At 51.0% G+C, this 24343-nt stretch overlaps 10 protein-coding genes across 10 annotated transcripts; 3 read left to right on the forward strand and 7 right to left on the reverse strand.

The window, feature by feature from the left end:
- Window positions 1-153: 153 nt before the first annotated feature.
- Window positions 154-1386, reverse strand: Aspvir_010108 (fatty acyl-CoA reductase; the record flags this gene model as incomplete). The annotated part of the gene is made up of 1 exon (XM_043273241.1): window positions 154-1386. One exon carries the CDS (start codon window positions 1384-1386, stop codon window positions 154-156), a length of 1233 nt encoding a protein of 410 aa, XP_043129176.1.
- An 838-nt stretch (window positions 1387-2224) lies between these two features.
- On the reverse strand, window positions 2225-5027 carry Aspvir_010109 (metal cation transporter MSC2; the record flags this gene model as incomplete). The annotated part of the gene is made up of 4 exons (XM_043273242.1): window positions 2225-3092; window positions 3144-3362; window positions 3417-4580; window positions 4636-5027. The coding sequence occupies 4 exons, from the start codon at window positions 5025-5027 to the stop codon at window positions 2225-2227; spliced, it is 2643 nt and encodes an 880-aa protein (XP_043129177.1).
- Window positions 5028-5652: 625 nt separating this feature from the next.
- Aspvir_010110 (chitobiosyldiphosphodolichol beta-1,4 mannosyltransferase) lies at window positions 5653-7165 on the forward strand (the record flags this gene model as incomplete). Its single annotated transcript, XM_043273243.1, has 3 exons — window positions 5653-5890; window positions 5954-6150; window positions 6221-7165. 3 exons carry the CDS (start codon window positions 5653-5655, stop codon window positions 7163-7165), a joined length of 1380 nt encoding a protein of 459 aa, XP_043129178.1.
- Window positions 7166-7250: 85 nt separating this feature from the next.
- Aspvir_010111 (uncharacterized protein) lies at window positions 7251-9639 on the reverse strand (the record flags this gene model as incomplete). Its single annotated transcript, XM_043273244.1, has 5 exons — window positions 7251-7441; window positions 7503-8258; window positions 8308-8497; window positions 8548-9468; window positions 9526-9639. The coding sequence occupies 5 exons, from the start codon at window positions 9637-9639 to the stop codon at window positions 7251-7253; spliced, it is 2172 nt and encodes a 723-aa protein (XP_043129179.1).
- A 411-nt stretch (window positions 9640-10050) lies between these two features.
- Aspvir_010112 (thiolase family protein) lies at window positions 10051-11480 on the reverse strand (the record flags this gene model as incomplete). Its single annotated transcript, XM_043273245.1, has 3 exons — window positions 10051-10251; window positions 10321-11265; window positions 11325-11480. 3 exons carry the CDS (start codon window positions 11478-11480, stop codon window positions 10051-10053), a joined length of 1302 nt encoding a protein of 433 aa, XP_043129180.1.
- Window positions 11481-12119: 639 nt separating this feature from the next.
- ubc2 (E2 ubiquitin-conjugating protein RAD6) lies at window positions 12120-12881 on the forward strand (the record flags this gene model as incomplete). Its single annotated transcript, XM_043273246.1, has 4 exons — window positions 12120-12161; window positions 12325-12389; window positions 12470-12694; window positions 12758-12881. The coding sequence occupies 4 exons, from the start codon at window positions 12120-12122 to the stop codon at window positions 12879-12881; spliced, it is 456 nt and encodes a 151-aa protein (XP_043129181.1).
- An 860-nt stretch (window positions 12882-13741) lies between these two features.
- Aspvir_010114 (putative kinesin family protein (KinA)) lies at window positions 13742-16800 on the forward strand (the record flags this gene model as incomplete). The annotated part of the gene is made up of 5 exons (XM_043273247.1): window positions 13742-13746; window positions 13813-13844; window positions 13901-13995; window positions 14064-16495; window positions 16569-16800. The coding sequence occupies 5 exons, from the start codon at window positions 13742-13744 to the stop codon at window positions 16798-16800; spliced, it is 2796 nt and encodes a 931-aa protein (XP_043129182.1).
- Window positions 16801-17414: 614 nt separating this feature from the next.
- On the reverse strand, window positions 17415-19140 carry Aspvir_010115 (uncharacterized protein; the record flags this gene model as incomplete). Its single annotated transcript, XM_043273248.1, has 2 exons — window positions 17415-18836; window positions 19090-19140. The coding sequence occupies 2 exons, from the start codon at window positions 19138-19140 to the stop codon at window positions 17415-17417; spliced, it is 1473 nt and encodes a 490-aa protein (XP_043129183.1).
- A 973-nt stretch (window positions 19141-20113) lies between these two features.
- On the reverse strand, window positions 20114-21053 carry Aspvir_010116 (neuronal calcium sensor 1; the record flags this gene model as incomplete). Its single annotated transcript, XM_043273249.1, has 3 exons — window positions 20114-20649; window positions 20725-20810; window positions 21043-21053. The coding sequence occupies 3 exons, from the start codon at window positions 21051-21053 to the stop codon at window positions 20114-20116; spliced, it is 633 nt and encodes a 210-aa protein (XP_043129184.1).
- Window positions 21054-21925: 872 nt separating this feature from the next.
- Aspvir_010117 (transmembrane 9 family protein) lies at window positions 21926-24036 on the reverse strand (the record flags this gene model as incomplete). Its single annotated transcript, XM_043273250.1, has 4 exons — window positions 21926-21993; window positions 22059-22494; window positions 22544-22881; window positions 22935-24036. 4 exons carry the CDS (start codon window positions 24034-24036, stop codon window positions 21926-21928), a joined length of 1944 nt encoding a protein of 647 aa, XP_043129185.1.
- Between the last annotated feature and the right edge of the window lie 307 nt (window positions 24037-24343).

Consider the following 24343-nt stretch of genomic DNA (forward strand, 5'->3'; position numbering starts at 1 on the left):
ATAGCACGAATGACTGTCTAACCAGAGGATGATCAATTGGATTAACGCGCGGCATTATAAACAAGATTAGAATGCTCTTGGACAATTGCGAGGCAAGCCACTCCGTACGACCTCCTTTGAATACAAGACAGCTTGGAACAACATTCAGGAACACTAAAGCTTCGCCAACTTCTTTGCTGTGTTCTCATATATCTCCTTGATCCTCGCTGAATTGAGCTTGTCAACGTCATGCTTACAGGCAGCCAAGCTCAATGGTCCAGCCATTTGCTTTAGCCAATACGATCTGCCACAGTCAAACACCCAGTTACGTGTACTGACCTTAACCAGATCAGCTAGGAGCGATTGCGGGGCGCTTCGGTCTTGGGTGAATATGAGAGTGGGTAACTCTTTCTGAATCGACGGAGGGGCGCTGGACTCTGCGAGACGCAAGAAGTCGTCAAAAGTGAACGGCACATAGAGTTGAGCTCCGAGATGAACAATTCCCTGAGTCCTCGCCGCCGCATGCAGGAGACAGCCATTCGCGACAAAATCGACGGGAATCTCGTCTACGATATTTGCACCTGTCTCGTAACCCTCGGTGGCGTGCCAGACATGTGTTCCCCCGCGATCCGCAAAGAACAGACTGGCAAATTTATTCATCGGCGTGGAGTTGATGGGCCCGTACAGAGGGTACGGATCCCGTATTGCTGCGCCGAAAATGGTGGGACGGACAAGCAGCAGGGGCAGAAGAGGGTATCTCTTCAACAACAACCGTTCCATGAGGTATTTTGCATGGGTATACGATGATGAAAACCGAGCGGTGTCAGGAGATTTGCCTGTCGAAAGTATAGCCGCGAGCTCATCTTCTGGATCTGCGTCGGAGATGGAATACAGTCGCTCTCCGACTTGACCATCTGGCAAGAAGCTGCTGACATACGCCGTAGAGATCTGGACGAACAGCTTCAACCGTCTGAACCTTGAAATTATCTTCGCAAGCTCAAGGGAAGGGAGGCAGTTGTTCTCGATCGCTTCCACGATGCCTGCGTCAAGCGTGATCGTGGCTGCTGTATGAATAACAAGAGTGGCCTCTTCACGCAGTCGCCTCAACTCAGAATCTTCGATACCAAAGTCCGTCTGCTTGATGTCACCAACGACAAAATGCACCTTGCCGGTGTTGAGTATCGCCTGAGTCTGTTTCGGCATGAGCCTCCGCCATTTTTCAATGGCAGACTCAGCCGATCCGCGGATCAAAACGAAGATCTTGTGGGTAGGAAGCTGGAGTGCCAACTTGTAAAGAAGACATCCTCCCAGTGATCCAGTACTGCCCGTGAGGAAGACAGAGTGTCTCGTGAAAGTCTTTGCATATCCATTCCTCAGGATCTCATTCTCTGCCGTTGTGGCTGACATGGCTAACCTGGTGGAATTTTTCCAGATGACGTCTGGAGCGATGTCATTCACCGAGTCCTGGAAACATTATATTGTGAAGCTGCAAAGCTACAAATATAAGATGACTGAGTTGATCATGACGACTTTACACCGCGGTTCGACACTTCCTCTATGTGCAATTCACATATGATTCCATCCATATCTCAGCTCGTTCTGAGCCGGCGCTGTAACACAACTTAGACAGTTGTGCCCTTCAAATTCCTCTAAGCGCCAATGGAGAAGTCCAATACCACATTTTTGGAACAGTCTCTGCGTCAATTGGCTCCTGAAAGGGACCATCTTTTGCGTTCAACCGATATGCTGGATATCGAATTCCAGTCCCTTCCTCAATTTGTCAACATGTGCAGCCGAGGATATGCTTTTGTACAACCTTTATGAACTTCTTCGTTCCACGGACTGGTTCCCAAATCGAGCGCATCATTAGTGTAGTGCTCTGCGGCATGGAGTTGTGGTGATTTTCTCAATAGACTACCTGAATACTACGAAGAAACTAAGTGGTACAGATGTCACACACGGTGGCATTGTGGTGGTGGGAAGTCCCTCTGGACGTCCCTTACGGACGCTGCACACCCAGGCCGTTATACTTTTCTCACTTCGAGACATCACTCATGGAAAATGTTCAGTCAAATAGACCGTTATACTTAAGTGAGGTCGTTACACGGGCTGTATACATTGCATAAGCATTCCAACCACTTCCGTGTACGCAAGTCATAAATAGTACAAAAATGTATTTGCATGTGTTCAAAACTCTGCAGTGAGCTGTATGTCATGTCAAAATATACAGAAATGATGGCTGCAATCAGGGGCTTTTGTTGCCCCCTCCGCACCAGCAGCGCCCATCGCCCTCTCGCTCGACCTGGACAAGGATGTCCATGTCCTTTTCGCGGAGGTAGTTGACCGTCCGTTGTCGCACATCCTCTAGGTCGGCTCCTCGAGACGCAATGACATGAATCACCCCGAGCACGTTTGCTTTGTGTTTCTCATGAGAATGGTCGTGGTCATGATGGTGGTCATGATGGTGGTCGTGGTCGTGGTCGTGGTCGTGGTCGTGTTCGTGTTCGTGGCCATGGCTGTGGTTGTGATTGTGACTATGAGAATGGCTATGGCTATGGCTGTGACTGTGACTGTGACTATGGCCATGGCCATGACCATGATGGTGGTCATGTCCCGAGGCCGATCCTGTATCGTCTAACCAAAACTTGGGCACTGTGTATCCCACAACTCCTCGCAGAGAGCTGACACCGGCCAAAGTTTCACGGACATTGTATTCAACGTCGGCGGGAAGGGCGAGCAATAGGGTCTTAGCAGTACTGCTGACTAGTGGGACCGCCGAGGCAAAGATCAAAATGGCAATCAAACATGAGGCAATAGGGTCGTATCCTGCCCAGCCTGAGAAGTGCACAAGAATGGTGGATATCACAACCGCCACGGAGCCAAGAGTGTCAGCTAGAATATGGAGGAAGATACCGTGCATATTCTCGTTCCCATGTGAGTGTGAATGACCATGATCGTGTCCGTGTGCGTGGGCGTGGTCGAATGCCATGATACCCACAAGATTCACTACCAGACCAGCAACGCTGACCGCCAACAATTCGCCCAGTCGATGCATCTGACTTCCGGAGGAAAGTCGCTCCACAGCTTCGTAAATGATCTCAATACTTATGATCCTGGGTAATTGTCAGGTTTAAGCTTCATTGAAAGGTGGATTCAAATCGTACATGAGAAAAATTCCGTTGGCGAATCCGGAAAGAGTATCAACCTTCCCATAGCCATAAGGGAACCAAGCACTTGGCGGCCACTTGCTCATAACGGCAGCACAAAGGCCGACAACAAGTGCAAGGCAATCGAAAAACATGTGTATGCTGTCACTGAGCAGTCCCAAGGACCCGGTGATGAAGCCGTAAGATAATTGGACCAACATAAAGGTGAAATTCAAGCTATAAAATAGCATCAGTCGTCGTCCCTAAAGGCAAAGAGGTGTACATGCATACCTCATGAAGTAGAATATACGTCGAGAATCCCTTTCTTTGAGGATACTGTACAACAGGGGGTAAGGTTCGCTGTAGCGAAGAAGGGCCTTGGTCACCCGAGAGGCTGGAGCCGCTGAGTGGCCATGATGATGATCGTGATGAGAATGGCGCTCAAGGCGTAGCCGGCGGTCATCGAATCGAGCGGCGAAGAACGACACCGCCGCCATCGTGCACCGCGATGCAAAGACCACCCAGTTATCAGCAGCTACAGGTGGCGAAGATAGAAATCCTGCTGCTGCAATACCTGTAGCGAGACCCCATTTGTGCAGCGAACGCAGATTTGGTGGGTTTGAAAAGAGTAAGGATGTTGCGTAGCTACCGGCTGTTGCCAGGAGGTACATCGCATCCAATGCCGAGAGGAAAGGGATACCGAAGAGAACGAAGCCGACTAGCCCAACAACGAGCCCGAGTATCAAGGTCAACATACCATCGTCCGGCGAGACGACAGATAATGAGCCAAAGTTCCGGACTACCGAAGTGTCCGATTGCGAGGAAGCCGAGACACCAAAACCGGAGCCCCGAGAAGAATTTGACAGGCCGACATCTGCAAAAGGGGGAGGAATGACGAAAACTGACAATAACAAGGAGAGATAGCCGGAGATCGACTTCGACTGCTGGGAGCCAATCAAACCGAAAAAGCTCAACACCAGGATTATGAGTATCAGAGCAACTGTGACTTTCTTGTGGACCAGCTTTTCGCGAGCGTCGCTGCCAGCAGCGCGGCCTTTGGCAAGAGCGGGCAACCCGGATGCTGCTGCGAGAAGCGAACCCAACGCGACAAGGAACCCACTGACTTCGAGCGCTGCGTATATAGGCAGTGCAATTGAGCATATGCGAGCAAGCGCTACACCTGCGGTATCTGCCCTAAGATTTGGAACTTTGACCATGGGTTTGTTCCCATCCCGTGCAGACCATTGAAGTTGGCCAACACCCGTCATGACCATAGTGACAGCTGTCAGACTGCAGGTCTTTAGAACTGCTTGATCCAGACTACCACCGGCCAACGTTTTCGCGTCAGTGCTGTCCTTATTCGGGACAGCTGAGTTCCAATGGGCATATTGCTTGTAGTACCACGATAAGGCGATCCAGGGTAGAGCGATCAGCAGACCTGAGACGAGTTCGCGACTAGAAGAAAAAATGTCACTTAGTTGATCCGTCGTTTCTTATCAGGATCACTCACTTGGTGCTGGATGGAAAATCAGTCGAGATGACAGAAGCATCACGCGCGCGCAATTCTGTAGTATCTTCTGTCTTTTCAGTTGGATGATAATGCGCTGAATGTCCGTGGTTGCAGCTCCCTGAGTGGTTGGCTGAACCGTGCGAGTGCGAGTGGTGGTGATTGTGCGATGTCGACCCTAACGCAGAGCCATTGGGTGAAGTTTCGTTTACAGCAGGGAGATTCGGTTGCATTGGACTCGCAGAACCATTCAAAGAAGGCAGCGGCTGGCCTACTGAGGGTTGTGTCCAACGCTTTGAGCGAGAGTGGCCATGGCCGCGGGTGTGTCCGAATCCGTGTCCATGAGTTGCGGGGAAGTGAGTATCCACGCTGGACACGGGAGCTCCCGTTGACATCGTATCTAATTGCCCAATTTGGCCTTTCTTTCAATCCGCAATTGAATGTAACAGCAACGAGGGTGAAGGCGAAGAAGCCAAGACGTTCGACGGGGTCGTCGCGGCCAAGATCGTGGCGGAATAGGGAGCTTAGCAGCTCTGAAGGGACAGTCGGTCAGGGAACTGAGATAAGGAACGCGGCATCGCGCCAAAAGAACGTGCACAGCCACTGATCAAGTAAGTGGAGCAATATTTGCCTGAAGAGGACGTTTTATAGAAAACCAACTTTGAATTGAGTGAACATTTGCGTCTCATCAGTTGGTTGTGATAACGCATGGGTAAGGGGCACACGTGATGCGCGCCAAGCCCCTTATCTCTCCCATCGCCTACCATTCTGGGAATGGGTAGGAGCCTGAGGTGTCCACGAGGGGAATCCGATTACTATGACTTCGTACTCCGCGCAGCGACGTAATAGCTTCGAAGCTTTGAGCCTCTGTCATTCGCCTTTGTACCTGAGAGGTACTCACAACTAGGTTTCTTTCGGCCAGCAATATGCGATAAGTGTTTGTCAATACTTATTTATTCGACCCTTTTAAACACAATGGTTGCGCGTTAGACTGTATGATTTCTTCGCCAACAACACACCATGATTGAATCCCTGATCAGCATCGCCTTCTACATCTCCACGGCGGTGACACTATTACTGTTCTTAGTTCCTTCAAGATACGACCCGAGACGGAGGAGCAAAAAGGATGCTTCCAATGCGCCCAAAACGACGACGCAGATTCTCGTCCTGGGCGATATCGGCCGCAGCCCGCGCATGCAGTACCATGCTTTGAGTATCGCAAGGGGAGGAGGCCAGGTAGACATTATCGGTTACAATGGTACAGCCCGATCAGGTTTCTAAATCGCGAATGAGCGTATGACTGATGCTCTTTATAACACAGAATCAGAAGTGCATCCCGACATCTCGTCCAATCCTAGAATATCCATAATCGCCCTTCCACCGCACCCGACCTTCCTGCAAACAAGTAATAAGCTCCTCTTTCTGCTATTTGGTCCGCTGAAAGTAGCCTTCCAGATTGTATATCTCTGGTGGGCTCTGGCTTACCGCACAGAGCCCGCTCAATGGCTACTCGTTCAGGTAAGACCCTGGCCCGCCAAAGTGACTCGTCTGGTATCTATATCGTCTTGCTAAAGGTGGTCCAATGCAGAACCCGCCTTCCATACCTACGTTGGCAATCGCGTCCATGGTATCGTTCCTCCGGCATACCAAGTTGATAATCGACTGGCATAACTTTGGGTACACCATTTTGGCGCTCAAACTCGGGGATGGACACCCACTTGTGCGATTTTCCAAATGGTATGAGAAGAGCTTCTGTAGATACGCCACGGCGCATTTTTGTGTTACAGAAGCCATGGCTTCCGTTTTGAAGAGCGATTTTGGCCTCACAGCCCCCATACTGCCCTTGCATGACCGGCCAGCAAGCCATTTTCAGCCCATCTTGGATGAAAGCGAGCGGAAGAGTTTCCTTGAGTCTTTGCCGGAAACCGCCTCGGTGAAGCACTTGCTCCAAGCCGGGTCCCTCCGTGTAGTAGTCAGTTCGACATCCTGGACAGCTGACGAAGACTTCTCATTACTCATTGACGCATTGTGCCGGTATTCGAACATGGCAACCACCAGCAAGCCTAAGTTACCCGCTGTTTTGGCCATCATTACTGGGAAAGGACCTCAGAAGGACATGTACCTGAAGCAAATATCAAAGCTTCAAGAAGCGGGCAAGCTCAGCAAGGTCTCAATTCGCACCACATGGTTAACCACAGATGACTATGCGCGCCTTCTGGCGTCTGCTTCCCTGGGAATCAGCTTACATACCAGTAGCAGCGGTGTCGACCTGCCCATGAAAGTGGTTGACATGTTCGGGGCTGGATTACCGGTGCTTGGCTGGGATCGTTTTCAAGCCTGGCCCGAGCTAGTAACAGAAGGTGTGAACGGTATGGGCTTTGGAAGTTCTGGTGAGCTCCTCGACCACCTTGTTGATCTGTTTGAGAACCCAAGTAAGCTCGAGAAGATCCGTACCGGTGCTAGCAAAGAGAGTAATCGTCGTTGGAATGACGAATGGGATCCTATAGCTGGCAAACTCTTAGGCCTCGCATAAAGCGCCCATTACTTCCGTCGGAGTTCATTTTAAGCTGGCTTTGTTCCCCTTCTGCGTAGCTCGAGTTTCTTCTGAATGCAGGCCACTAGGCACGAAACTTGCCACCACAGTATATGCACGTGTCAAACACGTTAGAGAGTTTCTCGTAAGCGCTTTGAAGTTCAGTCCCATGAAGCTGAGCGAGGGCATCTTCGTTGAGATATTCTGTGCCACAGTCGGAGCAGAACTTGGATACTCCCGGCTCTTGAATAGAGAAGTATGAGAGATTGCAACGAACTATGCAAGACAATCAGTCCAATTGTGCTTCACGGTTGGCAAAAAGTTTTCATGGGCTTACCGAATAGATGGCCACCTGCACACTGTGCTTCCTGTGCTGAATACCAAGCTACTCCAGCTTGGCATATATCGCACTTTTCAAAGATGTGCCCACCAGCGCCCTCAAGCTGCTCTACGGACTTTGATTCGAGTTTATTTCCAGGCGACGAACATTTTGTTACCTCCTCAGTCAAGTCAACTCCAGTAGCAGTCGCAAGCCACTCGAAGACTTTCCTAGCTTGTAGGAGTAAAGACTCATCCTGGGATTCCACAAGAGCACAACAGGCAGCCGCGTACACGAGTTTCTGGTACCAAGGGTTCCTGTCATCATGGTCGAGAGAACGCAATGTGAAGCGCAGCACCACCTCGCGTCTGAGGCGCAAGAAGTCTGACGTGAATACTGGCAACTCGCGAAGGAATGATGGAGTATGTGGTTGCTGATGTAGGGTTGCCTTAGAGAAAACAATGAGTGTGCGCTCCTGCGAACCAGTGCGGTACTCAATCATGTCTCCGGGGTGGAGAGTAAATGCAACAGCAATGAGTCCATGATAGGCTGCCAGTCCCCAGATCCTGCCGATCGCTAGTCCTCCGAGATCGTGGTCAATATCGAATTTCTCCCGCATAGCATCAAACTGAGCTTTCCAAGGTGGCGGCGAGAGCAGGCCGTCATCTTGAGCATCATTGACTTCAATAAATTCCTTGGCTGCAGCATGTCCCCCGGATGTGCCCAAGTGAAGTGAGGATAGCTTGGACTCATCAGCACTTGCGACCGTCATGGCTATGTTCTATTAGTAAAGCAGATTCAATTGTATTAGTGTGTAGCGTACCACTGATAGATTCCCAATGCCTTGCTTCCGTTTTCTCAATAGCGGCGTCGGTGTTTTCAAACAGGGGATATTCTCTTGTTCGAATTTTTCCAGATGATGTCTCTCTGCCCTCATACACGGCGCGAGGGAGGCTCACCACCATCAGTGCTCCTACTGTGGTCACAGCTAGGCCAATTTCCCCAGACTCTGCCTGGATATACATGAGTTCAAGGCATTGACTAATGTTACTCAGAATCTTACCGCTTGAAACCAGTCAAGAGGGCCGCGGTAGATGCGTTCGCCAGCATCTTTGCTTAACAGATCTGGGTTTTCCGAAGCGGTTGCCTGCAAGTTCCAGCGAGAAGGAGCCTCTGAGTCTTCGTCATCTCGGCGTAGGTTTACATCGAGCCTAACCAGCTTGAGTTTGGTACCATAAGTGGCGGCTGCATTTCCTATCGCATGATAAACGTCCGGTGCCATCTTATCTTGTTTGAGGAGCCAGGGCCCGCATGACAGGCCAGAGATCCTCATTTTTGACTTCAAGGACGTAGCCAGGATCGAGGCGGACTGAACTATAGGATATTTTGCCGCAGGATCATGCACAGAGCTGATCGAGATTATATCGAAAGAATAAGAAGAGATAGCCGAACCAGCTTCTGCTCTCCGAACATGCAGGAAAATCAGATCATTGTCGTCATTAGCAATTGTAAGTATTTGAAACCCCCATCTGCTTTCGGCAGCAGGGACGGAATCGTTTTGGCCCTGCGGTACCTTTAAAGGTGGACACCACGCGAATTCTCTTATGTTAGTCTTCCTCAATCGCGGGCCCTCATCATGAATGAACGAGTTGAAATGTGCTGCTAATGCATTGTTGACGACGGCAACTCGCATCCATCTTCCATCAACGAGTTGATAGAAGGATAGTAACAAGTTGGAAGTCAGCACTGCAAGTGTGCACCGCCTATGTCTGGCGAGCCCTGGTGGTGACCACGACAGACCGACTACTGAGCTCTGCGAGAGTTCAACCCCGATCGAGAAATCATCCCGGTTCTGAGGGAAAACTGTGGGCCACTCCCTGTTCGTGAACAGATTGGCGCGAAAACGCGTGATATGCCATGCTGGTTCACATTTTGGACGATCAGAGCCACTTTCTTCTTTCCCCTGCGTTGGTTTCTTCGGCGTCTATCTGGTGTGAGCTTTATTCAAGAAGCACATAGTCGAGGCGGTGACGGAGCATACTAGGATCTGAACATATTCACCTGCGGCCAGGGCAATCTCACCATCTGCTGACCAGGCAAGGCAATTGTAGCAGGAAGGAGAGACGGTTAGCTCGACCTGATCAAACATCGCCATCGTGTCCGTCAAGAGGCTACAGGGATAGCAAAGCGAGCTCTTGACGGACCAAACTAGTGCAGTTAATCTCACTATTTGTGAAGCAATTGGACACTGCAGTAAAGTCTGAACAATAGCTGGGATGTCATCGTTTCAACTATCTTGGGTTTAGCCTCCATGTTGGATGGTGTGCCTTACTGCTTTCGGTAAGCGTTATATTTGGCATCACGTGATAATGATAATACAATTGTGCGGACAAAACTGCTACATGATTCATCTCAATTCTCAATTCTCATCCATATATATACAATCATAGCATGCTAAGAAAGACTGGTCAGAGTGTGGGTATAATCATGGCAGTGCCGCTTTTGAGGTGACCAGGAACTTTGTGAACAGGAGGACAAATAGGAACGTTAATCAATGGCCTCTGGCTCAGTCGACCCGATCCAGCTTCTGAACGACCATTGCAGTTGCAGCACCACCACCGTTACAGATGGCAGCCACACCGTACTCTCCAGGCTGCAATTGATGGAGAAGAGTGACCAAAATACGAGAGCCAGAGCTTCCGAGGGCGTGTCCCAGGGAAATGGCTCCTCCGAGGGGGTTGACCCTAGCATTCTGCAAACCGAGAATCTAATGAATAGTTAGCAAGGGAACATAATCAGACAGGGGTATATAAATGCATTCAGCATTCAGTCTTACCTTCTCGTTAGCCTTGATGACAGCAGCAAAAGCCTCATTAAACTCCCAAACCGCTACCTGATCCTTAGTGATACCTGCCCGCTCGAGGGCGATGGGAACGGCCTTGGCTGGGGCAACGGGGAAATTCACTGGATCGACGGCCGCATCTGCGGTAGAGACAATGCGCGCAAGAGCCCGGTTACCCTGAGCGAACTCGCGCGCAATAGCTTTGCTGCCCAGGACGAGCGCCGAGGCACCATCATTCATGGTAGAAGCATTGCCAGCGGTCACTGTGCCGGTGCCATCCCTCAAGAATGCCGGTTTCAGTGAGGCCATCTTATCGATTCGAAGATTCTCGTAGCCTTCATCACGTTCAATGACTGTCTCTCCCTTCTTGCCCTTGACGGTAACAGGCGCGATTTCCTCGGCAAATTTATTCTCCTTCCAAGCTGCTTGCGCCCGCTGATACGACTGAACGGCGTATTGATCTTGTTCCTCACGCGAAATCTCATACTTCTTAGCTGTCTGTTCAGCGCAGATACCCATGTGGAACTGGTTGTAGACATCCCACAAGCCATCCTGGATCAGACCATCCTGTAACTTGATTTCTCCGAAGGGTGGCAACTGGCTGGATCGAGGCAAATAGTAGGGCACGCGGGACATGTTCTCCATACCACCTGCAACCTGGGCCTCCGCGAGACCGAGTTGAATGTTTTGAGCGGCGAGGGCCACAGCTTTGAGGCCAGATGCGCACACTTTGTTTACTGTCATGGATTCCACTGTTGGAGAGAGTCCAGCGAACATCGAGGCCTGGCGAGCGGGTGCTTGACCAACTGCTCCCTGAAGAACATTGCCCATGTACACATCCGTAATCTTCTCAACAGGAACGCCAGATTTGCTCACGGCGGACTTGATGGCAACTGCGCCCAACTCGGGAGCGGATACCGACACAAACGATCCGTTGAACTGGATGAAACGTTAGTTGACAAAGAAGACGACCAGGAGTGATCTGTAAAAAGCTTCACCTTAGCAGTAGGTGTTCGAGCACCACTGAGAATGTAAGCCTCCTGAATCTCCTTCAAAGCTGAACGAGCGGCACTGAAGTTTCGTCGAGATGCGGGGAATGCGGCGCGCTTGGTGACCAGGCGGGCTGCCAACCCAGTTGTTGTTTGAATCGCCATGGTGAAAGAGCAGAGGTATTATAGGGTGATTATGAGGGGGTTCAGAAAGAGGAGAATGAGAGAAGGAGTACAATATGAGGAGGAGGTAGATGAAGCGGAAATGTTCTGTTGGCTTACTGCAACTCGCCTCTGCTGTCGCCCCGTTCTCCGCCAGGTATTCCGCATGTAGCCGCTCTCCCGCAACCGAGGCATGTTTGGACAGAGACCTTAATCACATGATCCCTGCTCACATGACTCTGATTTCACATGACGTCCCTGAAGTGCTTACTCAGCAGTGGCGTTTCTAGCTATACATAAAGAGCTAGTTTCTCCATATGGATAGTTCCACCGATTGCTGGAATCCGGATGGCGAGAAGGAACAACGGCACGTACAGCTAAGCAAGAGGGGAATCCCGACCCTAAGAAGACCGAACGGTATTGGATCAACGCTTCTCCTCCCGCTCTTGTGATCGCTTCCCATCCAGAAGGATCCATTTCCCGCTGGTTATCTCAACTTCTCTTGTTGCATATCCCTCTCGACCTTTTCAGATACAATCAGGTCTCTTACTCTCCAATCTCAACAGCTTCAACGCGGGTGGTCTACTTGCAGTCTGTGAAAGCCTATTCTGATAGCTCCTATCGGTCGTAGCACCCGCCGCCATGTCTACTTCTGCCCGCCGTCGTCTCATGCGTGACTTCAAGGTACGTTATTATTGCTGGTCATTAATCTGCCTCAGTTCGTCGGCACCTCTTTCCTCCAATTATTTCTATTTCGTCGTTGCACATTCTTCTTTTTTTTTTATTGTACCCTGTAGCTCAGCTACCAGGCTGTGTCTCGTGAGCTAACTCTGATTCATGATCACAGCGCATGCAGACTGACCCTCCTGCCGGCGTCTCGGCATCTCCAGTAGCTGACAATGTCATGACCTGGTGAGAGTTCTTCATTCTTCTAGATTTATCCGTACGTCTGAAGAATGTGGTGACAGAGTGACTGACATATCCGTCTCTAGGAATGCCGTCATTATTGGCCCCGCCGATACCCCGTTCGAAGATGGTACATTCCGCCTGGTCATGCATTTCGAGGAACAATACCCCAACAAGCCGCCTGGTGTCAAGTTTATCAGCCAGATGTTCCACCCTAATGTCTATGGTACGGGGGAGCTTTGCCTTGATATCTTGCAGAACCGCTGGAGCCCGACCTATGACGTGGCGGCCATCTTGACTAGTATTCAGAGGTATGTTGAATGTTATTCCACAACATACTTGGGACAGTGGTTCTGATGCAATATCTTATGAAGTCTACTAAACGACCCCAACACGTCATCCCCGGCGAATGTGGAAGCATCGAACCTCTATAAAGACAACCGGAAGGAATATATCAAGCGCGTGCGTGAGACAGTCGAGAAGAGCTGGGAAGACTAGTTTACTCTCAGAAGAGGAGTTGTTGAGCTCAGTCCTCTCAAGCCGGTGGTTTTGGTTTCGTTTTATTTGGTCGGTCAACAGGAACAATGTCGTTTACCCGGGAGTCACAAGGGGACGTTAACGACTTGTGGTCTGACGGGTTGTTGATCTGAATGTTCTGGCCAAGTTCGTATTTGACTTCCATGTTATGTTGATGATATGCACAGCGCGGGGTTTTTGGCGCCTGGTGAATTATTTACTTTTTACTGGTTGTGTGGATAGCTGCATTGTTTATTTCTGCCTGCATAATGCATGAGCCTTTCTTGTTCTTTAAAGTCCTCAGATTCTGCGGCCTGCTCTTCCGTCTTAAAGTGAGCGTAGATATTCTTCTCTCCGTACAGGCACTTGTAGCTATAGATAGATATAGTTGGAAGAAAAGCGTTGAGCAAGTTGTGGTGGTGATGCGGGACGAGTGTTTCTCTAACGTTCTTAGGCCGGCGCCAAGCCACATCCTCAAACGGCTCGTGTCGAAGCATTCCTGCGACTCTAGATACATATTGATCCTCACGCTGCTCTTCGTTGCTCGATCAGCAGTGAGTCCTAACCCACGTCACAAGCTCGCGGTGGTGTGTGCGTGCGGACTTGCTTTCCTCGACCCATCCTTCTGTCACTGTTTTGGGGTGAGGGACATCGCGTGTTCCTGGCTGCCGTCTCGCACGTGGACCCCTGACCCAAACATCCCACCAACTCTACGCAGCTGGCCAACAGATCGAAATCCGGCTCTGAACGAAACCCTAGAAATTAACCCGCCTCCGCTCGGGGCTTTCCCTCACCTCTAGGTTCTCTTTCTGGTGGTTCTTGAGGTCCGAGTCGGAGCAAACATGGCGTGAGTATTCTATCAACTGCCGATTGAAACAGTGCGGAGAAGACTGATGATAGCCTGGCATGACAGATCATCTGGGCCCGGCTCCAACACCATCAAGGGTTTGTATGCTCCGTCCGAATACATATGTTCGAAGATACTCACCGGTGCTGCATAGTCGTTGCGAGATTCCGACCGCAGAACAAAGTTGAATTAGCGTCTGGAGGAGAACCGATTGTTGAGTTTGAAAATGAGCAGTCATGTTCCATCAACGTGAGTCTCCTGTCGAGGCTGAGGAAAGGCAAGGTTCGGTGGCGCTTGGAGATATTGACCAGCGATAGTCCAGGGAAGGCACAGGAGCCTTTACCTTCGATCGAGTTTTCCCCATGGACTCGAGACAAACGGACATTTTCGACTACTCGATCCGCCCTACAGTCGACGATATTTTGAACGGTTACAACGGTACGGTCTTTGCTTATGGTCAAACAGGTGCTGGAAAGTCTTATACAATGATGGGTTCCGATATCGACGACCCGGAAGGCAAGGGTATCATTCCGCGTATTGTTGAGCAGATCTTCGCAAGCATTCTCACCAGCCCGAGCAACATCGAATATACGGTCCGAGTCAGCTATATGGAAATTTACATGGAACGGATCCGTGATCTCCTGGTGCCACAGAATGATAACCTCCCTGTCCACGAAGAGAAGTCGCGAGGTGTCTACGTCAAAGGTCTGCTCGAGGTCTATGTCTCCAGTGTGCAGGAAGTCTACGAGGTGATGCGACGCGGTGGTGCAGCAAGAGCGGTGGCCGCGACCAACATGAATCAAGAATCGTCTCGGTCCCATTCCATCTTCGTCGTCACTGTCACCCAGAAGAATCTAGAGACGGGTTCCGCAAAGAGCGGCCAGCTTTTCCTGGTGGATCTCGCAGGTAGTGAAAAAGTCGGCAAGACTGGCGCCAGTGGCCAAACCCTTGAGGAGGCCAAGAAGATTAACAAGAGTTTGAGTGCTCTTGGTATGGTTATCAACGCGCTGACAGATGGCAAATCGACGCACATCCCTTACCGGGACTCAAAGCTCACTCGAATTCTACAGGAGAGTTTGGGTGGTAACTCTAGGACGACTTTGATTATCAATTGCTCTCCCAGTAGCTACAACGATGCGGAAACGATCTCAACGCTGCGATTTGGTGTGCGCGCCAAGGCGATTAAGAACAAGGCGAAGGTCAATGCTGAGTTAAGTCCAGCTGAACTGAAACAACTACTTCGCAAAGCGCAGACCCAGGTCACCAACTTCGAAACCTACATTTCAGCCTTGGAGAGCGAAGTTCAAGTGTGGAGAAGCGGCGAAACTGTTCCCAAGGACCGTTGGACACCAGCCAGGGGCTCAGAAGCCGTCAGCGCGGCCAAAGCTGAAGCTCGTGCAAGTGTTACGCGACCTGGCACGCCTTCTCGATTGCAAGACACACCCCGATCAGAGACACCACGACCCGATTCAAGATTCGGCGACCGATCTAGCACCCCCAGCCTCGTGCTCGAGAAGGATGAACGGGAGGAATTCCTGCGGCGAGAGAATGAGCTCCAGGATCAAATCGCCGAGAGAGAATCCCACATTGCGAATGTGGAGAGGAGCTTGCGCGAAGCTCGCGAGGAACTCAAGAACCTCAAGGAGAACTCAACACGCTCTGGCAAGGACAATGAGAAACTCAGCACTGAGGTCAACGAGCTTCGGATGCAGCTGGAGAAGGTTTCCTACGAGGGCAAGGAAGCCTCGATTACAATGGACAGCCTCCGGGAAGCTAATGCTGAGCTGACCGCGGAGCTGGACGATGTCAAGCAGCAACTCCTGGACGTGCGAATGAAGGCTAAGGAGACCAGTGCGGCACTCGATGAGAAGGAGAAGAAGAAGGCGGAGAAGATGGCGAAGATGATGGCTGGTTTCGACCTGGGAGGCGACGTTTTCTCAGACAACGAGCGAAAACTCCAGGATCTTATACAGCGGGTGGATGCATTGCACAAGATCAGCGAGGCTGGCGAGCCAATTGCCCCTGACGACCTCCTGGAGTTACGGACCAGCCTGGTCGAGACTCAAGGATTCATTCGGCAGGCTGAGCTTACCATGAATGATCGGGGTGAATTGAGCGAGCTGCAGGACAGCCACAGAGTGGAGTTGGAGCAGAAGCTGGCTGATCTCGAGCGGGACTATGAGAGCCTTCTGGAGCGCAACCTGGGCGAAGCCGATGCCGAAGAGATCCGCGAGCGGTTGGAAAAGATTTACGTGACCCGCAAGGAGACCGAGATGCAGGCAGCGGCTGAACTCCGCAGCGAGATTGCACGCAAGGACGAGGAGCTGGCCAAGCTGCGGCAGTCCCTTGCAGATTCCCAGTCTAAGGCGTCCACTAATGGCGCCACCGGCAAGAACCTGCAGCAGCAGATCGCCGAGTTCGATGCGATGAAGAAGTCCCTGATGCGCGACCTGCAGAACCGTTGCGAGCGGGTGGTGGAGCTTGAGATCTCGCTGGACGACGCTCGAGAACAATATAACAACGTGCTGCGCTCCTCTAACAACCGTGCCCAGCAGAAGAAGATGGCTTTCTTGGAACGCAACCTGGAGCAACTGACTCATGTACAGCGGCAGCTGGTGGAACAGAACAGCAGCCTGAAGAAGGAGGTTGCCATTGCGGAGAGGAAGCTGATTGCCAGAAACGAACGGATTGCGAGTCTTGAAGGTCTCCTGCAAGAGAGCCAAGAGAAACTTACTCAGGCGAATCATCGGTAAGTCTTCCCCTACGGAATTGCTCGGCCGTGGGCAAGATACGGTTGGCTAATGTCATATTCTCCCCTACAGGTTTGAGGCTCAACTCACTGCTGTTAAAGAGAGACTGGAGGCTGCGAAGCAGGGTTCGACTAGGGGTCTTCCGTCTATGGATGGCAGCGGTGGTTTCAGTTTTGGCGGCTCGAGAATCGCGAAGCCGCTCCGAGGCGGTGGTGGTGGAGGGCCCGAGAGCAGTGCTCCGGTCGCAGGAGTCCAGTCGCAGGAGAGCGGAAAGCGCACGAGCTGGTTTTTCGATCGACGATGATCCACGATTTCTCTTTTGCTGTTTGTTCTACCCTTCCTCCGAACATATCTGATTGTCTTTTTCCTTTTTCGTTTTGTGCAACCAATCCAGCAGCCTTTGTTGAGAAGCCGTTCTTATCATCTTCTTGGTGTCTAGATATCCTGCCACTTGTTCTGCTCTCCTATCTCTGTGATTTGGCCGATGACGAAGTCTGTTCCGTCTCGTCCTTGCATCGCTGGTTACACCTAGATTCCGAGCCGCCGGCGAGCCTATGCGAGAGGCCTCCGGTTCTCCTGATACCCTTGTATACCAGACCGATAGAATACATCTCGGGAGAGGGAAGGGACGGTTTGAAGATGAATACATAGTAAGTAGAAGAATTTCACCGGATGTCAATAGAAGATATGGTCACAGTAGACGTCATTACTGCGCGAGGAGTCAATTCCGCGTATCACAATCGCGATGTGTCTCAGACTTATATAAGTTTAGTATCTAAGCTGAAGTTTATACCAATATGGAACGCAACAAATGCCATGTCATGTATGATATATATAAACAGAAAGGTGAATGAACAAAATGGGTATCAATAAGATCAAACTTGCCAAACTTGCAAGACGAAGACGAAACGACGGTGTCTATTCCACTAGAGTGACTCTCACGCCGTCCATGCCCATGGTCGTCACAAGCCGATCCATCATGTCCGATGTTGGCGGCTCACGGGTCTGAGGGGAGATCAAAGACCGTACGACCAGAGCCGGCTTGCGCGACTTGCCAGGCGATTTGGGCGGTGTAAGGGGCGATTCGTACTCTTCGCTTTGCGGTTCGGAGACACGATCAGGCATTCCATCAGACAGGGTGCGGTTTTCCGACTCGATAGCCGCGCGCTGTTTCTCATCCATAGAGAGAATTAAGTTGTTGAGGATGACTAGCGCGGAGCGAATGCCCCGGACATAGAGGCCGGAGTAGCCATCTAAGAAAACGTAGGGGAGCGGGCCGACGAACCGCTGCTGCTCGTTCTGCCCGGCTCGAACCATCGATACGGCGACGCCGAACTCGGTGTGGATGCCGCGCAGTGCGGCCCGCGCGGCCTGAACATCCCGCAGCAGGGCAGATTGTAGCGGAGCTCTCCTTTTCGGTGGCAGGGCGAGCACCTCCCGGACCCGTTTCACGTACCCGGGGACCTTGGAGATCTCGATGAAACCGCGTTCCGCGACGTCGATGTAAGCGGACGAGTCGGGTAGTCGCGCGTTGTCGGCGGCAATCTGCCTGTTCAGGTCCTGCCATTCCGGTTCCTGGAGAAGACATTCCTCGCCTGACAGCAGAGCAGCTGTCACCATCAGGTTCCGGTAGACGATGTACATGGCCCGCCCGAATCCGTGGAGGTGGGCCTGCGGACCGCGCAGTCGCATGATCGTCTTGATCCCCGCAGCATGTCGCAGCCACGCGTCGGGGTTTGTGCAGTTTTGTACCTCGAAGCAGGCCAAGCTAATTGCGGTGGCCAGCGCCTCATCGGATGTGGCTTTCGAGACGTTCGATAGCATAGCTGCTAGGCCACGGAGAGACCGTGTGTACATCGCCCTTGCGGCATCCGTGTACAGCGCGTCGTTGTGCAGAGCGCCAATGTATGCGGTGGTGCAGGCGCGGAGTGCCCAGTCGAAGGGTGTGTTCATCGATCCGCGCCGGCTGTGGACATAGTCAACCCAAGTTACCGGGGTGCGGTTCACGGTACATCTGAAGTAGCAGGGGAACGCAGTGAGCACGTAGTTGGTGAAGACTTCGGTCTGCTGGGAGGAGGCGGCCACTGCGGTCAATGAGCGCGATGCGAGCTCGTCGATCGGAGGATAAGAGTTCGTTTCCTTCGCATTGGAGACACGAGAGATGGCGTTGGTGAGGCCCTTGGGTTTGTTGCGAGGGTGGAGCGACGACGAGGACGAGGATGTCAACCAGTGCCGTCTCTGCAAGGCTGGCAGTTCATCGTGAAACTCCAGCGTGGTCGCATGACCGGTACAAAGGAGATTGAGGTCTCTGCAGCGCGAGCACGGTGATTGACCGGCGCACTGGAGCGGGATTAGAACAAATTCAAGCCAGTGACCTTAAAAGTAGCTTCCAGAAGATGAGGATCATCGAGTATTGCATGAACCTGGACAACTCAACATGGGAGTAGCAGCGCCCGATCAAGCTGTGAACAGCAAGGGTCATGGGGGAGACATGATAGGCAGAAGTGTACAAGAATGCACAAGAACACACATAATAATCAAAGTCATAAGGCAGTGGTTGGAATTGAGCCTAAGCTGACAAGGACGGACTAACCTGGGCTCGAGCATCGATACAGTTATGACAGGCATGTGGCACCGTGGCCATGCTCGTCACCAGGACATCAAACGAATTTCCGCAGGCTTCGTATTCGGAACACTCGGCATTGAGGAGCTGCTCTGCGCGAATGCTTGATTGTCGGTCTTGGGAGGGTCGTACGGGGGGTGCCAGTGTGCCAGTGTGGTCCAAAATGTCCAACACTCTAAGGAGGAACAGGAAGAAACAGGCTAGAGCGCCTTTTAGGAGCGGTGGAGACGGCCATAAATGAGACACGAGTGGTCAACTCGCAGCCAAGCGACTTCGCCGGAAGAGGTTACTAAAATGAGACGATCAAGGCAAACAAACTCGCAAATGCATTGCTCAAGGCCACTATTTGAGTCGGAATTATTGTTGCAATCATAAAACTAAAACTTAGGATGAATCGGCTGTATACGGAGTACGGAGTACACTCGATTGTCTCCGCTTCAAGAGCATGTAGTGCACTAATTCTAGGCTCACACGCTAAAAGCACAAACGACATCCACAGCAATAAATATAAGTGTCAAAACACAGTGGAGAGGCCAACGAAGACTCCAGTGGCCTCTGCTAAAATCCTGTACATGAAACGAAGAATTCTCACATGAAATCTGCCCTTGTTTCGGGGAAGATGCATGATCCAACCACAGAAAGGAAGATGTAGAAAGCAAACCGAAAGAAGAGAGGTACAACCACCGTGATTTGTCTTTTTGTTGTTTTTTCATGTACAGCAGAGCAGAAGCAAGGAAGAAAGAAAAAGTTACAAGAAAGCTGAAGTCTTGTCTACCGAGCCCTTATAAAGAGTACGTGGGCAGGCGCAAGTAAATGATCACGGGCTGTGGGAATCCTAAAAGATATAAGCAACAAATACCAGAAGACCGAGAAGATAAAAAGTAGATGGAGTGAGACATGGTCAATGAGGAGAACCTCGAATTTGCGCCGCATTCGCCAAAGGTAAGAGGATGCACGACACAAGGTGCTGGAGGGACACGTCGTCCGCACGCGCTTATACCAGTCCATCGTAGAGGGACAAGGCGCTGACAATGGTCTCGTCGCGTTTGCTGCCCTCCTTGAATTCCTCCATATCCAGGCTACCATTCTCATCCTTGTCCATCATGCGGAAGATCTTCTTGACCCGTTTCTCTGGTGTGTCTTCGTCCTCGGGCAACTTGACCATGGAGCCGACCTGTACTCGCTCGTTAGCTGGAGTCTGTCCGCGAGAGAGCCAGTCACTGGGAGACCGCACCATTTTGTAAATCGCCTCAACAATAGCCAGCATCTCGTCGTAGGTGATCTTTCCATCACCATCGATGTCGTATAATTGGAATGCCCAGTCCAGCTTGTCCTCCATCTTACCCCGCGAGGTCACTGACAACGCACAGATAAACTCCTTGAAATCGATCATGCCGCTATTATCCGAGTCGAACACTCGAAATACATAATTTGCAAACGAGGAAGGATCGCCAAATGGAAAGAATTGTTGGTAGATCTTCTGGAATTCCTCCTTTGTCAGGGTCCCTGAGGGGCAGTCCTTCAAGAAACCTACCCCGCCATGCCACAGTCAGCGTACTTGAATCTCCTCCGGCTTGGGATCGCCGCTGCTCACTCTTCACACACCTTTATACCATTGTTGCAACTCTTTTTTATCGAAATGCGTTGCCCTCTGGAGCTCTTCGAGCTGGGAGGGGGAGAGTTTCGACTGTCTATGTGGCCAGTTGTCGTTAGCTTATATCCCTAAGCGGAGAGGTTTCCCCAGCTATGAGGAAAATCAAGCAGAAACATTAATGTAGGTCCATCGAGCCGACAGGCCCTGGTTTCTAAAACCATATAGTCTTCGACTCCCCGTGGGGAAAAACAAAGTCCGTAGCTGGCGGGTTGTAACCCCGTTTCACCACTCCCCTGATGCGCGGAACGACAAACAAGCGCAGTACTCACGATTTACCCATGATCAATCAGACTTCCCACACACAGTCAAGATATACAAAGTAGCTCTTGGCCTTTACTCGGGCAAGCAAGGTTCAGCGCTCGAAAATCTTATGCGATGGCGGTAAAAGACGGAATCACGGAAGACGCGGGGTAAAACGAGGTTCGCTTTGATAAGATCGTGTGCTGCTTGGCCGAGAGAGGGTGAGAGCTGAGTACAGACAACTGACAGAGAGGCTGATAACGGATGATATAGGAACAAAAACCTTGTGCAGTAAACTTGAAAGTTAAATGGTTAGGGTTCCAGTTGGAGAAACAGACTGTCGTAGTGTCGTAACTGGTCGTAAGTCTTTCCGATCATTGTGATGGAGTCAGTCAAGCCGTCAAGCCGGGCAGTCCATCGGTCCAGAACAGGTCGTCGGCTTGGCGCGCAGATGACCTCCACTAGGTATGCATCATGGATTATTCAAGCAGGATATTTTTATCATCGGAAGATATCTATTATTCTAGTTCTGATTCTCGAACTCGGGTCTTGATGGTTTTCCTATCGACTGTACCTCCTGATTGGATTGACGTTCTATTAATAACATCATGTTGCGGAGAATGAATCCCCTCCAAGCTTAGACCCTGTGCGGCTTGAACAGTCTATAAGATATATCTACATTTTTCGTTATCGTACATCGCCTGCTCATCTCGAGTCAAATCAATAATCGCATCAACGCCCCTTCGTCGTTCCTCCGCCATTGCCTCGGTGAATAAGTAGCTTAAAGCTGACCCAAAGATATGTACAAAGTGCCGGGGATCGCTCGTTCGAAGACCGAGAACAAATGCAAGTCGGGCTGATTGATCAATAGGAAGCGCGAATTACTTCGAATAACATAATAACGTCCAAAGTTTAGTCGACCTTGATCGAGCCGTAGATGCGTTGTACAAACGCCCAGCTGGCGAAGAACCCAATGGAACCTGTGCAGAATAAATTAGAGACCACCTCACAGTCATCCAGGCTGGTTCATGGACCAAAAACATACCCGTTAAGATGAAGACCAGGAAACCAATCAAGGCAGAGTAGCCCACATAGAGGACTGCCCCTGTGAGTCCACCGAAGCTCACTCGAGTGATCCAGAAAATAAAGGCATTGATGAAAACATAGAAGCCCGTCATTCCGGCTCCAGCGAAAGCCCTCCAATGCCACCGGTAGTTTTCAGCGCACAACAAAAAGTAAACCAACAGGACCGTGGTCGCCGCAGTGGTCATGATCATTAGTCCATAACAGAGGAAGAGGAATCCGAACATGTAGTAAATCTTGTTCGTCCACAAGGAAGTCATGATGAAGTACAGCTCCACAAAGATAGCGCCAAACGGCAAGATGCCCGTAAGTAGCAAAGAGGGAATTGTCCGAAGGCTTCCAGTCATTGGAGGAACTTGCCTCGGAATTTGGTTGGTCTTCGTTGCACCTTCGATTGCCTGAAAATGCGGTCAGCAGATGCTCGTTAGAGGCCAAGGAAGGACATACTTGTTGCTTGAAACCAAGCCAGCTGCCTGCCACACTCAATGGCACACTGATGACGAACCAAATGAGGACCAGGGCAAGCATCGTCGTGAAAGGTACGGCTCCACTAGAACCCTTGGCCCAGACAAACAGGTTCAGCAAGAAAAAGGTACCAAAGATAAGTCCAGGAATCAAAACTGGAGTCAGGATGATGTTGCGCTTCCAAGCCTCGCCGCCGAATGACTTGTATACGCGAGTCGAGACATAGCCTCCAACGAAGCCAAAAAGGGTGTAAATGAGGAGGATGGCAGTGGCCAAGAAACCGCGGTTGGATGGCGAAAGCAGACCGAAAAGTGCAAAGACTTTGACAGAATCAGCATTCCCTCCGCACAACGAGAACATCAGGTAAACCTACCAACTGTCACACCAGTCATCATGAAAAGTTGAGCCCCGTTGCCGACAAGCACACTCAGGAGCAAAGGAGACTTGGGGCATCGGAATACATCGCCATGAACCAGCTTCCAGCCAGAATCCTCTTGGATTCCGTCCTCAAGGGCAGCTGACGTGCCATCCAAATCTTCGAGATTGATCGTGTCCAGGCGGTTGTAACGAGCGATGTCTTTCTTGAGAGCCCTCAGAAGGATCATACTCACCATACCGACCAAGAAAACCACAAATACGGCAGAGTTGATGAGTGAAAACCAATGGATCTTTGGATCGTAAACGTGCAAGTACTTATCCCATCGAGTAGCCCAAGGAGTGGGCGATTCCCGCCAGTACACGCCATACGTCCAAGTGACTGGAGTCTCGCCATCTTCGCTCAGAATCACACCGGCGTCGTCGGAGCCGCACTCCACTGTTCCATCTTCAAGGACTCTGGAATCACGCCGGGACGCCGGCTGAACGAGCACACCAACAACCCGGTACTTGTCCTTGCTCCCGAATCCTACACGGTGATAGTCAATGACGATATCATAGTGACTATTCAGCATTGCCTGCCCATCATCATTCAGAGTGCCGAGCGCAAAACCGGGACTGTAGAACTTGGACTGGGTCACTGCGTCCAGGTTCAACTGAGCACCAGGTAGCCCGTCCACCAACCAGTTGATATTATAGCCCTGAGCTATCCTTCTGTTGACAAATTTGGCGCTTCGCGAGTCAAACTTGACTTCTCCACAAACAGCCTTGCACGATTCATTCTTGCCCATGAACAACTCAAACGGCGATGTCTGTATACGATCACCGAAAAGAATGCTACCTAATGACTCGCGAACATCTTTCGGCCCATCTTTCGGACGGCAAAAGTGGAATGCAGTATGATAGTAGTCGTAGGCGAAGACGGAATGCAGCTGCTCATCTTGTTGAGCTAGTCCTGGGGTAAGATGGTTGACGTAGAGCGGCACAGCTTGGCCTTCATCGTACGAAGTCGGTGCTACACCAGGAAGGTAAAAGGCGGCGGATAATGAAGGAGCTGTCAGGAGAAGAGTAGATATCGTTAACCGTTTGTCGAGCCGCATATTGGGTGTTTCCGGAGGAAAAAGGGGACAATCAGCTCAGGTGTGTCGGTCTAGAATAAACGGGTGAAGCCTAAAGCGGATAAAGATGGCTCATAGAGAGGTAAAGTACTCAGATTGAACCATAGATCGAACAACTTGCGCACGGTGACAACGAGCCTGCTCAGAAGATCATGTATGGGAGAGTGGGCAATAGATGGGGCCAACAGGCTGAAAAGATTACAATTCTCAGGGAAGTTGGAAGAATAACAAGCAGTGGTTACGGGGCTTTGTTACTTGGACTTTCCGCAGGGCCAGCTAATCCGCGGTC

This window comes from Aspergillus viridinutans (genome assembly GCF_018404265.1).
Source record: "Aspergillus viridinutans IFM 47045 DNA, scaffold_9, whole genome shotgun sequence".
Classification (NCBI taxonomy): Eukaryota; Fungi; Ascomycota; class Eurotiomycetes; order Eurotiales; family Aspergillaceae; genus Aspergillus; species Aspergillus viridinutans.